Source organism: Prionailurus bengalensis, chromosome E2, assembly GCF_016509475.1.
Source record: "Prionailurus bengalensis isolate Pbe53 chromosome E2, Fcat_Pben_1.1_paternal_pri, whole genome shotgun sequence".
NCBI lineage: Eukaryota > Metazoa > Chordata > Mammalia > Carnivora > Felidae > Prionailurus > Prionailurus bengalensis.
In genome coordinates this window covers 20,475,224-20,489,617 of record NC_057352.1, presented here as the reverse complement: position 1 = coordinate 20,489,617, position 14,394 = coordinate 20,475,224, and the positions used below count along the sequence as shown (strand labels likewise).

Here is a 14,394-nt window from a genome sequence, read left to right as displayed (position 1 = left end):
TCACCTCACGCCAGTCAGAATAGCTAGTATTGAAAAGACAAGAAATTAACAAGTGTTGGGGGAGAAAAGGGAACCCTTGTGTACTGTTGGTGGGAAGGTAAACTGGTACAACCCCTGTGGAAAACAGCATGGAGAGTCCTCAAAAAATTAAAAATAGAAATACCATAATGATCCAGTAATTTCACCTCTGGGTATTTACTCAAAGAAAACAAAACACCAATTGAAAAAGATATACATACCTCTGAGGTGCCTGGGTGGCTCAGTCAGTTAAGCAACCTACCTTTGATTTCAGCTCAGGTCATGATCTCACGGTTCGTGAGTTCAAGCCCTGTGTTGGGCTCTGGGGCTGACAGTGTAGAGTCTGCTTGAGATTCTCTCCCTCTCTGCCTCATGCATGCTCTCTTTCAAAATAAATAAACAAACTTAAAAAAAAAAAAGAGATATACATACTGCTATGTTTACTGCAGCATATACAATAGTCAAGATATGGAAGCAATCGAAGTGTCCATCAGTAGGTGAATGGATATAGAAGATGTGGTATAGATAGATATACAATGGAATATTCCTCATCCATAAAAACGAATGAGATCTTGCCATTTTATGACATGGATGGACCTAGAGCATATTAAGTTAAATGAAATAAGTCCGACAGAGAAAGACAAATACCATATGATTTCACTTATATGTGTGATCTAAGGGACAAAACGAACAAACAGAACAAAATGGTGGTTGCCAGAAGGGAGATGGTAGGGGGATGGGCAAAATAGGTTTAACTATTTTACACTATTTAAAGTGTTAAGAGGTTAACACTTCCAGGTATAAAATAAATGAAATAAAATAAAAATCATGGACATGAAAAGTACAGCATAGGGAATATAGTCGATAATACTGTATTAATGTATGGTGACAGGTGGTAACTGTGTTATGGTGGTGAACACTGCCTAATGTATAGAGTTGTACAATCACTATGCTGTACACCTGAAACTGATATTAACATTGTACGTCAACTATAATTCAATAGTAAGATAAAAAACACAGAACGTTTCAAGTACCCCAGATATTCCCACGTGTCCTGCCCCAATTGTAGAGCTGCCTTGAGTACCTTTATAGTGTTACCACCTATCCACGCGTTGCTACGACTCAGTCTGGTGTGCCAGTGTTGGAACCACACATGAAGAGAATCAAGATGCACAATAGGTGCACAAAGGGCTGTATGTATTTTAGTGTCTTATGTCTCCAAGACTCACCCATCTGTTTTGTGTGGCTGTAGAATACTTAACTGTATCATTATACCAAATTCTATGTACCCATTTTCTTGCTGATAGCCATTCGGCCTGTATTCTGTATACAGACTTGCGGGATTCTCTGCAGGAATGCTACTCCAAGTGTGACCCTCGGATGGGTGTCGGTCTCCAGCTATTTGTTACTTGTCCACAAGATCAATACAGAAACTAAGAGGATGGCTTCAAAACTTTTACAGCAATCTAACGCTGCTGTGACATCTGTGTGGTGTGATGTGAGTGAACCTGATTTGTTGAACAGCAGTTTGGGTGTCGTCAAATGTGCGGAGGGTGGCATGTGGCAGTAGCTGCGTGCTTGTTATGTGCAGCAGGAATACATGACAATGTAGACGACATTGTAGACATGTAGACATTTTAAGGTTAGCTTGTCAACTGTAACTCAAAAACATACAAGATCCAGAACTCATTTCTTTCACTGAAAACTAACTTAACTATTATTTTATTGGACACATTCAACTGGGTTAATGATAAATGGTTAAAGAAGAATGTTGAAAATGCAAAGACTTCTGCTTCCAGCCAAGACAGAGTTGTAGAGATAGATTTACCCCTTCAGTTGGAAAACGAGGCAAAACGTAAGAAACAAGTTTTCTGCCTTTAGACGATACACAATGCAGGGCTGTGATCCCTGAGGAAGGAAATAACAAAGTGAGTACTACAATTGCTTACTGGCAGGCTGCAGGACAGGACAGGAAAACTCCAAATAGAACCTAGTGGACCTGCCGGGTTGAGGAGTCAGAGATCAAAGAGGCCAAAGTAGCTAAAGACTGTGGGGCAGGCAGAGAAAGGGCTCTGGAGATCTTTAGGGGGGTGGGTAGTCACTACAAATCTCTGGCTGAGGACTACTGATCTGCACACGCGTGAGAGGAAACTACCTGAGGCTGAGAAAGAACCATTAGAAATGAGGAGGCAGAACCATTCTTGACATTCACCAAAACTAGGAGTAGTACACACGCCCAGTAACCAGAGTGGAAAGACCTTATAATAGAAGGGGCACTGGAGATAACCCTCAGAAGGGTATCACTGCCTTTGCAATGAAGCTAAGGTAGCCCTAGACTAAAAGGTGCCTTGGGCCTACCCCAAGAAAAGCAAACTTTGAAAGAACCCAACTACGGTCAAGTAACGTAAGTGTGCACCAGAACAAAATCTAATGCTATTTAAAAGCAATGCACTACATCTAGCATCCAACAACACAAAATCTACAATATCCAGCATCCAATCAAGCATGGGAATAATAAGTAATAAAATATGGTCTGTGATCAGAGGGAAAAAAAATCAATAGAACAATTCCAGAAGTGAGAGAGATGATGGCATTGACCAACAGAGATTCTTAAACAGCTATTATAAATATGCTCTGTATGTTCAAGACAGTAGAGAAATGGATGAGGAGAGATGAGAAGAGAAATGGAAAATATAAATGACTCAAATGGACCTTCTAGAGATGGAAAAATGCAATATATGAGGGAAACCATACACTATATGGTTATAAAAATACAGATTAGACACTGCAGAAAAAAAGATTAGAGAACTGGAAGAGAGCAATAGAAACTATCCAACTGAAGCAGAGAGAAAGAAGACTGAGGGAATAAATGAACAGAGCCATCAGAGACCCATGGGACAATATCAAGTGGTCCCACGAGAGGTGAGAGAAAGAATAGAAAAGAATATTGAAGAAACAACAGCTAAATTATTTCCAAGCTCAGTCAACCTCAAGCAGAATAAACATAAAGAAATTACACTAAGGGACATCCTAATTAAATTGCTAAAAACCAGTAACAAAGAAAAATTATTGAAAGAAGCCTGAGAAAAAAAGATATCATGTTCAGAGGAACAAAGATGATAACAACAGCAGATTTTCATCAGGCACAATGCAAGCCGGAAGGCTATGGAGAGCATCTTCACACTGAATGGGGAACAAAATTCTCCAAATCAAAAACCGATCAACTTGTAAGTTTTTTACCCACCAAAATTATCAGTATAGTTTTATCATTTTCCCAACAGAAGTACTCTACTTTTTAGATATTTGTTCCTCCAATGAAATACAGTTCATTGTTGTAAACTGATGTTGTTTCTATCAACTTTGCTAAAATCTCTTATTATTTCTAATGATTTCTCTTTTGGTTTATATTTGACTAGTATGGGTTTTTCTGCCCTTTCATTTTTGACCTTTCTACACCTTTCTGACTGAGATGTATAGCTTAATGGCAACACAGGGTTGCCACTGAGAATTTAGCTACACCACTCCATAGTATTTCTGCCTTGCAACCCATTGTGTACGGCCTGCGTGAGGCCTTGAGTGGATGCTAGCCTCCCCTATGCACAGGACTTTGGTCACATCCTGCAGAGTCATGGGTAAATGTAAATTCCTGGTGGTATTCCTCCACGTGACAAGCATTCTCTCCACCTCCTAGGGCCTTCCCCTCACTGCCTCATAGTTAAGACGGCCCAAAGCTTACCAAAACCCTGCTCTTTTTAGTTTGAATTGACCAATCTGGTCTCCATCCAAGAACCCTAGCATGTCACTCACAGACGCTCATGTACCCAGGCACCTTGCCTTGACCTCCCGTGTGGCCCCTCTAGGTACCTGTGAGTTATAAACTTCTCTATTTCACTTTTCTTTGTGGTCTCACTATGGCTCACCATCCAACCTCCCAGGGCTCTACTTAACAAATGTTAACTTAATAGTCTATTTAGTGTGTACTTACTCACTCCTGATACATTTGCCTTTAAATCTAACTTTTTATTTTGTGTTTTCTATTTTATCATTTGTCCTATTTTTTCTTGCCTTCATTTGGACTGATTAAAAAAAAATCATTCTTTCCCCATACTAGTTTAGAAGTTATACACATTCTGTTTGCACAAATTTCATCATGCATATTTTCACACTATAGAATGAATCAACACCTTTCCCCTCTCCAGAATCACATAAAGACTTTAGAAGACAAACTCCATTGACTCCCTTCCTGATTATATGCTGTTATTGTTGTGCATATGAATTCTATGTATTTAAAATTAAAAAACAATTTTTTTTAGGTTTATTTTTGGGAGAGAGAGAGAGAGACAGACAGACAGAACACAAATGGGGGAGAGACAGAGAAAGAGGGAGACACAGAATCCAAAGGAGGCTCCAGGTTCTGAGCCGTCAGCACAGAGCCTGACGCGGGGCTCGAACCCATGAACTGCGAGATATGACCTGAACCAAAGTCAGACACTTAGCCGAATGAGCCACCCAGGCGCCCCAGAATTCTATGTATTTTTAAATCCCAAAAGATATTGTTCTATGGACTTGATGTTCACTTACATTTATTAACATATTCACTATGTCTTTTTTTACTCTTATTTCTACCTTGTTTCTGATACATCCACGTCCGAATTATTTTCCTCCTCCTGATGCATACTCTCTTTTAGAATTGCCTTTAATGTAGGCTGCCTGGTGGCAACACTCAGTTTGGATTTGAAAATATCCTTATTTTGGCTTCATTCCTGAAAGGCATTTTCTCCAGTGATAAAATTCTAGCTCCTTAGGGGTTCTGTTTGTTTCCCAATTGACATGTCCCCTGTTACCTGTTAAACACCCTGCTGTGGCTGAACTGCTCTGAAGGAAACCTGTTCTCTGCTCTTTCGCTAAGACAGCTCTTCCTTTACCCGACTGTGCTTGCGTTCCTTGGGCAAGTATAATCCACGTGTTGTCATATTGTCTTCAGTTGCGGAAGACGCCCAGCTGTCATAACTCTAACTCTCTGGATCAAATATATCCCTATGTCGCTTCCTGTCTGTGATCGACTGATACCACAACCTTGGAGCACTCCATGCCATCCTATGGTTACCTGCTTCCGATCTATTTTTCAGTTCACTAATTCACCATCCTGATAGCTCTCGTCTAGAGTTAAGCCCATCCAGTGAATTCTCAACTTAGGTTATTATATTTTCCAGTTCTAAAAATTCTGTTTCTTTTTCAAACCCAGTATTGTGATGCTTTTTAGTTCTCAGAAGATATTTTGGAGGCTTTTATTTCTTTAAGCCTAACAGCCACCAGTTGCTTTATAGTCTTTGTCTGATAATTCTAAATCTGGACTCTTTATTATTATGTGCTACTTCTATTGGTTCCCAGTCACTGTCTGTCTTTGTGTCCTGGACACTATCCTTGGAAGATTTTTAGGAGTAAGGAACCTTCCTCCAGAGAGGACTGAGGGCTGGTTTGTTTCCGGTTCACCTTACCCTGAGGATGAAACCCTTTGGAGTCCCAGCTCGCTATTCATTTGTGGGTGCTGGGACTGTCTTGTCCTTCTGGATCCACTGATATTTCATTCAGGTATATCTGGGTGTGGGTCTTTTTCATTCACCGTACCGGGTACTCTGCGGGTCCTAGCGTTAGTCTTCAGAGACTTCAACTATGCCCTTCAACTATTAATGTCGGTGTGCCCGTTTCCTTCAATCTTTCTTTCTGAGGTTCCTGACGATCTAAGGTTGGACTTCCTGGATGGGTCCTCCATCTATTACCTTCCTCTCCATTCCCAATTGTCTGTCTCCTTATGCTCTGGAAGAATTGACCAATTTGTCTTTTGGCCTTTCTAATTTTCTTTAGATTCTGGTAATCATTTATTAAAAAAAAATTTTTTTTAACGTTTATTTATTATTGAAAGACAGAGAGAGTCAGAGCATGAGCAGAGGAGGGGCAGAGAGAGGGAGACACAGAATCTGAAGTAGGCCCCAGGCTCTGAGCTGTCAGCACAGAGTCCGACGCGGGACTCGAACTCACAAACTGTGAGATCATGACCTGAGCTGAAGTTGGACGCTTAACCAACTGAGCCACCCAGATGCCCCTCTGGTAATCATTTCTAATCTTGCTCTTAACAATTGCACTTCTTTTATGGTATTTTATTGTTTTATATCTCCTGCATTCTCTATATTATCTGTTTCCTTTTATTTTATTTTATTTTTAATTTTTTTTTTCAACATTTATTTATTTTTTGGGACAGAGAGAGACAGAGCATGAATGGGGGAGGGGCAGAGAGAGAGGGAGACACAGAATCGGAAACAGGCTCCAGGCTCTGAGCCATCAGCCCAGAGCCCGACGCGGGGCTCGAACTCACGGACCGCGAGATCGTGACCTGGCTGAAGTCGGACGCTTAACCGACTGCGCCACCCAGGCGCCCCCTTTTATTTGTTTTTTTAAGTAGGCCTCATGCTTAGCACGGAGCCAAATGTGGGACTTAAACTCACAACCCTGAGATTAAGACCTGAGCTGAGATCACGAGTCAGATACTCACCTGCCTGAGCCACCCAGGCGCCCCATCTGACTTTCCTTTGAAGTGAGTTTCTCTGCTTCCGTAGGTCTCCCTCTTTCACTGTATTTTTACCTCCTTTATATCCAATGATGCTTTTCATTTGTTCACATCTAGGAGTCTGTTCTTATTTTAGGATGAAGAACTGGGTATTTGGTAGGTATTATATAAGGAGATGGCTTTTCTGCCCTGGCATCTCCCTGAGCAGGCGTATCACTGACTGCTGAGCAGGACTCTGCCTACACAGATGAATTCTGTGACTAGTCAGCTACCCTTTAGGCTAGAACCCCCCTGCCCCAAAAGCCAGAATAAGGAAGGCTTTCCTTGTGTAGACACCACTAGTCACCCCAAACCTTTAGCTCTCTCTAAACAAGTTTGCTAACTTTCTTTAGAGGTGGAGTGACACCCTGGTTCACATCGTGGGTAGACTCAACAGTTGTAAGTGATGATAAAAGCCAAGAACAATGTAAGCCTCCAGGCGTGGCCACCGCATAGCTCTAAGTCAGCTGGACAGCTCCCCATGAGAATAACCTCCTGCCCTCTCTTGGGCCACAGTTCCTCCCAGGCAAGCTGCCAACAGATAGAACAAACAAGACAAAATGGAGAAGCCACTCCATATTTATGATCCGCACTTCCCTGAACCAGGAGAGGACAAATGACACATAGGCACCGTCCCTGGACACTCACCGAGCATTCAGTTTAATCCTTTTGTTCTATAAACACCTTTTTCTCGGGACCTCATCTTTGCCCGAGACACAGCCCTTTCCCAAATTCCTCCTGAGACTCCCCTCATTGTAGGAGCTGGGTCAACAGCTGCTTTGCTGATGACTAGTAACTAACTGCTCTGGTACATGTGGCGGATCTCTTACTACTGGATCAGTGTGGGAAGGGAGCCCCCTACCTGAGGCAACCAGAGGGTGGGCGCACTTTGGCTCCCTTCAGCCCAACTCCAAGGTGTCCTTGGCCTACCTCATGTCTGTAGTATTCACCTTACTTTGTCTGTTTTTCTACCAAATCTTGGTACAGCCTCTACGGACTTCCCCGAATTCACACATTCCATCCCTGATGAAGCCATGCCCCTCTTCCCATGTTACAAATGCTCTCTCCAATCAAACACTGTGCCCTCCAATAGGGAACCATCGGAGGCAACACTCTCCGTGTTCACCCTCACTGCTCCACCCTCTACCCCACCAGTCAACTCTTGAGCACAAAGCCTCCTGGAAAAAGGCTGGCACAAAGGTCTTCTGTCACCTTCTAGTAGGGACTAGTTTACTCTCTACCACAATGCTCCTCTCCTGATTTCCACTTACAAGAGATGTGGTGACATGTTTGCCTTTTCAACATGTTTGCCTTGTCTTCTGTTGCCTTTGCCATTAGTGGCTTCCTTCTGAAGGTTTTCATATCTTCTACACTCACATCTAGAATATGTGCCTATGACACATCCACAAAAAAACATCAGCCACAGGAGTGGGTGTTTGAGGGAAATAAAATCACAAAGAGGAACATAATCTCAAAAAACTTTCCTTCCTCTACTGGAATAGAAAAGTAAAGTACAGATATGGCCCAGACAACATGTAATAGTACAGCGAAAACACTGGGTTCCAGCATTTACTGACGCACCAAACTAAGCACTTTACATGCCCTAACTCATTTATTCCCCCACGTCAACCGCCTTAGCTGAATGCCTAACCATTTAAAAAATTATTTCCTCCATTATGAAAATAATGTATATTCATAATAGAACACAGGTAAAATATTTTAAAACAAAACACAAAGAAAATTTAAATTACCCGTTTTGATGGTTAATTTTATGTGTCAACTTGGCTAGGCTATGGTGCCCGGTTGTTCGGTCACACGTTAGATGGATGCTGCTGTGGAGGAATTCTGCAGATGTGATAAACATCTATCGGCAACTGACTTGACGTGAAACAGATTACCCTTGATAAGTGGGTGGGTCCCATCCAATCAGTTGAAGGCTTTATGAGCCCAAACTGAGAGTTCCTACAAAAGGAATTCTGCCTCAAGAGTGTACCACAGAAATCCTGCCTGAGTTTCCAGCCAGCTGGCTGCCCTGTGGATTCTGGATTTGCCAGCCTCTATAATCGTGTGAGCCAGTTCCTTAAAATAAACCTCTCTCTAGAAATATCTATATGCACATCCTACATATATCCATCGTTTTTCTGGAAAACCTCAGCTACTAATACACCCATTTCACCTGCCAAAAAGAATTTCTGTTAATATTTTCCCATTCTTCCAGTCTTTTTTTCTATGTACTTATGGCATATGTGAGTGTGACCATATACAAATATGTGTGTGTGTATTTATACACATAAGAAATACACATAAAGACCCACATATTAGAACAGTCAACTCATTCCAGTTTGCCTCAGACTTTTCCAGTTTTAGCACTGTTAATTCTCACATTCTGGGAAAACCTCTCAGTCCCAGGTAAACCGGGATGGTTGGTCACCTTAATACAACCTTTCTTTTTAAATAAAATTTCCCTTTTAAATAAAATTGTGATCGTTCTATACATACTGTTTTATAATCTAATCTCTTCATCTAAAAATATATTTTTTCCCTTAAAGTGCTTGGGTGGCTCAGTCGGTTGAGTGTCTCTTGGTTTTGGCTCAGGTCATGACCTCGTGATTCATGAGTTTGAGCCCCACATCAGGCTCTGCACTACCAGTGCACTGGTAGTGCAGAGCCTGCTTGGGATTCTCTCTCTCCCTCTCTGCCCCTCCCTTGCTCGTGCTCTTTCTCTCTCTCTCAAAACAAACAAACAAACAAACAAATAAATAGCATTTTATGCTTGTATCCTTTAATTGAACCAGTTCCCTATTACTGGATATCCAGGTTTTCTGTTCTACTACTTTAAATTACCTTTGGGTCCAGAACCAATAAAGGCTGGAACAGTAGGGGGAAAAGAAATCACGGACGTGTGCACACACACACACACACACACACTCTGCAGATGGCAGCCCTCAAGGACAGGCATAGCGTACTTTAATAATAAAAGATTTACCATTCTCAGTCCCGGACACCTGTGTTGCTGCAGCTAATAGACTCAGAAGAAGACAGCGCGTGACCCCTCTCCACTCTGCCTAAAACCACACGCACGTTGACACGCTCACACTTGTGAAAATGAAAAGACCCTGTGTCCTTACCTTTTTAATTCGTTTACAATCGAAGCATGGACGTTCATTGCAATTTTGCCATCCAAGCGTGTTTTTAGTTCCTGGCATTCGGTACGCAAAATTTCCATTTGCTCCTTGTTTTGAGTTAGCTCCTTTTCTTGGCTCTGGGTTTTAGTCTCCAGAAGCATGAGTTGTTTTGTCAGCTTAGAAACTGAAAAATGAGATGGATAAAGACTTGGTACAGAAGACTTAGGAAAACAGGATTCTTGATTACTAGGTAATACCAAGGAGAGCCAGCTCATAAAAAATGGTCTTGAAAAAATCTTTTGGGGATTTAGAAATTAATACCAAAGGCCTTGTACTTAGAAATTACTGTCCCTATATTAAATGTTCCCTAAACATACATTTCCCTACTGGGGCTCAATTTATTTATTATTATTTTTTAGCAGGTTCAATTTGTTGATATCATAGTTGATAACATATGATGTTAAACAAAACATGATTTTAGCCTTCAAGGAACTGACTTTCCAAAGACTGAAGCCTTAAATCACACACAGATATGCAAGCACGGACACACATCGATATTGTCCCTGAAAGTGCAAGATTTTCAAGTAGAGACATCAAATATGGCCCAAGTACAGACTGAATGTATTGCTTTTCTTCCCTTTCCTCATTAAGTTATGTTTTCTGTCCTGTATCTAAAGGAAATCGTAAATATTTTCAGCCTGAGCAACACCGTAGTACATAATGATAAGATACTTCCCAGACAGCTGTTGGAACCGGCACTTAGAAGTCTTAGAGCATAAAACTTTAAATCCTTGTACTCTGTGAAAAGTTAGTTGGTCAAAATGAATAGCTCCCTCTGGGAAATGGGAAGATAAGATAGGCAGCTGACTAAACCAGACAGGCCTAAAGGTTGGCCCTATTCTCCGTGACCAGAATCATCACCACACCTGCTCAGATCCACTACATTTAAAGAAATTAAGCTCAGGGCATACAAAATTAATTTTCCCTGCCATCTCTGGTCTTGAAAACAAAGACAGGAGGCTCAACGACTTCCTCTTTCCTCCGCCCCAAATCATGCCAGAGGAAGGGCACATATGTCCATGCCACGTGGCGTTGAAGGGGAAATCCTGTGGAAGAAATGCCTATCGGACGTGCTGACAGACACTATCGTTTTTAAACATGACCCGGCTCATGGAAACAAATGGTGTGCCAACCCAGCGGCTTCCGAAGCAGTGGGGGCCTTAGTGCCCAGGGTGGAAAGGGCAGTCATTAAATAATCAGGAGCATTTTCAGTTGGTTAAGCATCCGGCTCTTGATTTCAGTTTGGGTATGATCTCAGTTTGTGAGTTCGAGCCCCACATTGGGCTCTACACTGGCAGTGTGGAGCCTGCTTGGGATTCTCTCTCCCTCTCTCTCTGCCCACCCCCCCACTCTCTCTCTCTCTCTCTCTAAATAAATAAATAAATAAACTTAAAAAAATTTTTAAAAAATAATCAGGAACATTAGGGAAAACAGAAGGGAGGGGTTACATTGGCTCACACAAGACAGCTTGTATTTTGCCCTCCTGTCCTGTGTTATTCTTCCCTGGAAAAGAAAAATCAGTAAAGCACAGGGGGAAAAACGCCACTACCTTTTGTGCTTATAAATTTGGATTTAACCAAAGTAGAAGAAATGACTCAATCTGGTCCACTTCAAAGTCCAAGGCCATATGCTCTGGGGCTCCTAGGAGCAGGGAGGGACACATGGAGAGAGGGGGTGCTCACAGAAGGTATCGAAGGGAAATACAGTCTATCACAGCACCCACAGCTCTGACGAAGGGCAAGGTCACACAGAAACTATTCAGAGAGTGAGTGAGTTCTTATTACTCATGTCACAAATATTCAGGAACAGACTCTTGCATTGTTTCAAATATTCACCTCCCATGATTTTCCCCTCTTACGAATGGCATTAGCACCCCCAAACCCAGTTCTGCAGATTCTAAATGGGTCACGTACATTTGCTTTCCAAGATTTACAGTATAACTGGAAGGACACTGCGGAGCCTAAGAGAAAGCAATCACTGCGGTAATGGTTGGATATGTTGTAACATAAACAGCTGCATTTCAGTAAAGAACAACACATTCTAGAAAACATGATTTCCCCCATTTTTAATTTGAAGGGGATCTCTACCAGAAGGGGGGGCGGTGCAAGTATGAGACAACAGTGATATCACAGCATCATCATTACTTGATGGAAAGAGGGCTCACCTTCCTGGAGACGCTCCTGGTGGGTGTCCTTGACTTTTCTTTGCTGAATCTCCAACTGCTCTATCAACAACTTGTTTTCCTCTAAAACCAGTTCTGCGTGAGTCTGAAGCTGACGCCTACAATTGATTTACAAAATTAAATACTGCTATTCAGGTACTGAATGATTACAGAGACACTCCAGAGTCTAAAAGAAAGCAAGTAAGGGGTATCTGGGTGGCTCAGTCAGTTAAGCGTTCGACTTTGGCTCAGGTCATGATCTCGTGCTTCATGAGTTTGAGCCCCACGTTGGGCTCTGTGCTGACAGTTCAGAGCCTGGAGACTGCTTCAGAGTTTTTGTCTCCTTCTTGGCCCCTCCCCGGCTCACACTCTCTCTCTCTCAAAAATAAATAAAAACAAAACAAAAAAAAATTAAAAAAAAAAAAAAAAAGAAAGCCACTAATGTGTTGTAGGTAATGACTATCTGGACAAGTTTCAATACTAAACATCTTTCAAACACAGTTAATCCTCCCACTCACATTAAACTGGGAAAGGACAGTAATAAAGTCTCCATTATGAACTGCTTCAGTAACTTTTTAAAATGTAACATTTCAAACATATACAGAAGTAGAAAAGAAACAGATAATAAACCCTCATGTACACAACACCCACTATGAACAATTATCAAATGGTCAATCTTGTTTCATCTATATAAACCTCCAATCCCAAAACCCACTGGATTGTTTTGAAACCAGTAGGTAATTAGAACCGAGGAAGAATTTAGGAAGCTTCCTTTTTTTTTTTTTTTTAATTTGAGACAGAGAGAGAGAGAGAGCGAGAGAGAACCCACAAACAGGGGAGAGGGGCAGAGGGAGAGAGAGAAAGAATCCCAAGCAGAATCCACTCTCAGCATAGAGTCCAACATGGGGCTTGATGTCACAATGCTGGGATCATGACCTGAGCAGAAATCAAGAGTAGGACGTTTAACTGACTGAGCCACTCAGGCTCCCTAGAAGTTCTCATTTTAACTGAGAAGTACTCACTTGTAATCAATAGCATATTTGTCCCAAAACGATGACTTTGTTAAAATCCTCTGGCTGGTTTCTTAAACCATACTAAGTACTAAAAGTCCCCAACCTTAATCTCACGTGAGCAAACCCTTCCCTTACAGAGGGTGCCAAGTAAATCCCAGCCCAGCTCAACCTTCATGATTGAAAAGTCCAATCGGAATGAGCTAAGGGGGCCTCGGAAATCTGGTTAAATGCTTACCATTCAAAGCAAATGGTAAACCAGTAAATTATCTCAAGTTTTCACTTTAAGCTCAAAAAGGGAAGTGGAGGAAGGAGAGAAAAAAGATGAAACGAGTCAAGCTATAGCAATGATCTCACTCCAGTAGTGGCTGCACATTGGCTCCTCAGCACCCATGATGGGAGGGAGCTGCCCTGCTGTCTGGGAGGGACGGAGTCCCAGCCCCCCTCCCCGCCAGCTCCCAGCTGTGGCCCCACAACTGTCCTGCCTCTGACAGACCAGCCCCACTGTGGACTTTCTCGGGACTTCTTTCTTCCTCCCTCCCTCCCTCCCTCCCTCCCTTCGCTCTTTTCTTTCCCTACCTGCTTCCCTCCTTCCTTTCTTTCCCTTCCACCATTCCTTCTTTTCTTTCTTTTTTAAATATTAGGGATTCTCCTATTTCTTAAAAAAAAAAAATTTAAGACCTCAGATTTAGTTTAGTACTCCCTCCTATTTTACAGGCAAACTGAGGCCCGTGAAACATGAGCTATCCCAGTTGGTCAGAGGACATCAGGAAAGGAAATGCAGAATTTAGTTATGGCCCAGAAGTTCATGGAGAAATTACGTGAAAATAAGGAGACAGTTTCTACTGACGTGTGAAGTTGGCGTGCCCAAGTCTCTGATGGGGACGTCCCGTACCTGGCACCTGTGCAGGGACAGGGATCCTCCCGGCCAGGGAGGTGGGGGGGGGCACGAGTGCCAGGGGTGCCCAGGAGTGCCAGGAGATCTGCCCACAGGACCCCTCCCCAGGGTGGAGGGCAATGAGTTCAGAATAAGGGAGAGGCCAGATGGGGCGGGGGTCTCAACAGGCACCACACAGACCTAACATCTCCCCAACCATGGCATAGACCACCACACCAGAGCAGGGTGCCAAGGGCCAAGTGCACGTGTGGATTTGAAAGTGGGGTCTTTCTTCTGTTTATTTATTTGATTTTAAGGAGAAGTAACAAGGTTTGACTTGCATTTATGTACGAGGTCAGAGGAAGAACCTGACATCCCAGTTCTCTCGAGGGCTCTTGCAAGCAGTCTTAACTGACCTGCTTTCTAGGGTGCTATTCAAGGAGGGTTGAGGGGAGGCACATTAGGAGCCCTGATAGAAGAAAATCCAAGTTCAACAGTGGAAACCACAGTGCACCAAGATCCAGTAGCTGCCCAGGCCA

At 42.5% G+C, this 14,394-nt stretch overlaps 1 protein-coding gene across 3 annotated transcripts in view; it reads right to left on the bottom strand.

The window, feature by feature from the left end:
- The window catches only part of CEP89 (centrosomal protein 89), a 73,256-nt gene that overhangs the window by 21,291 nt on the left and 37,571 nt on the right, over positions 1-14,394 (bottom strand). For all 3 annotated transcript variants that reach the window (XM_043599087.1, XM_043599086.1, XM_043599088.1), the window contains exons 13-14: positions 11,972-12,087; positions 9,751-9,931 (exon numbers count right to left, since the gene is read on the bottom strand). In XM_043599087.1, the coding sequence (XP_043455022.1) occupies positions 9,751-9,931; positions 11,972-12,087 (297 nt within the window). The remainder of the gene's footprint in view (positions 1-9,750; positions 9,932-11,971; positions 12,088-14,394) is intronic.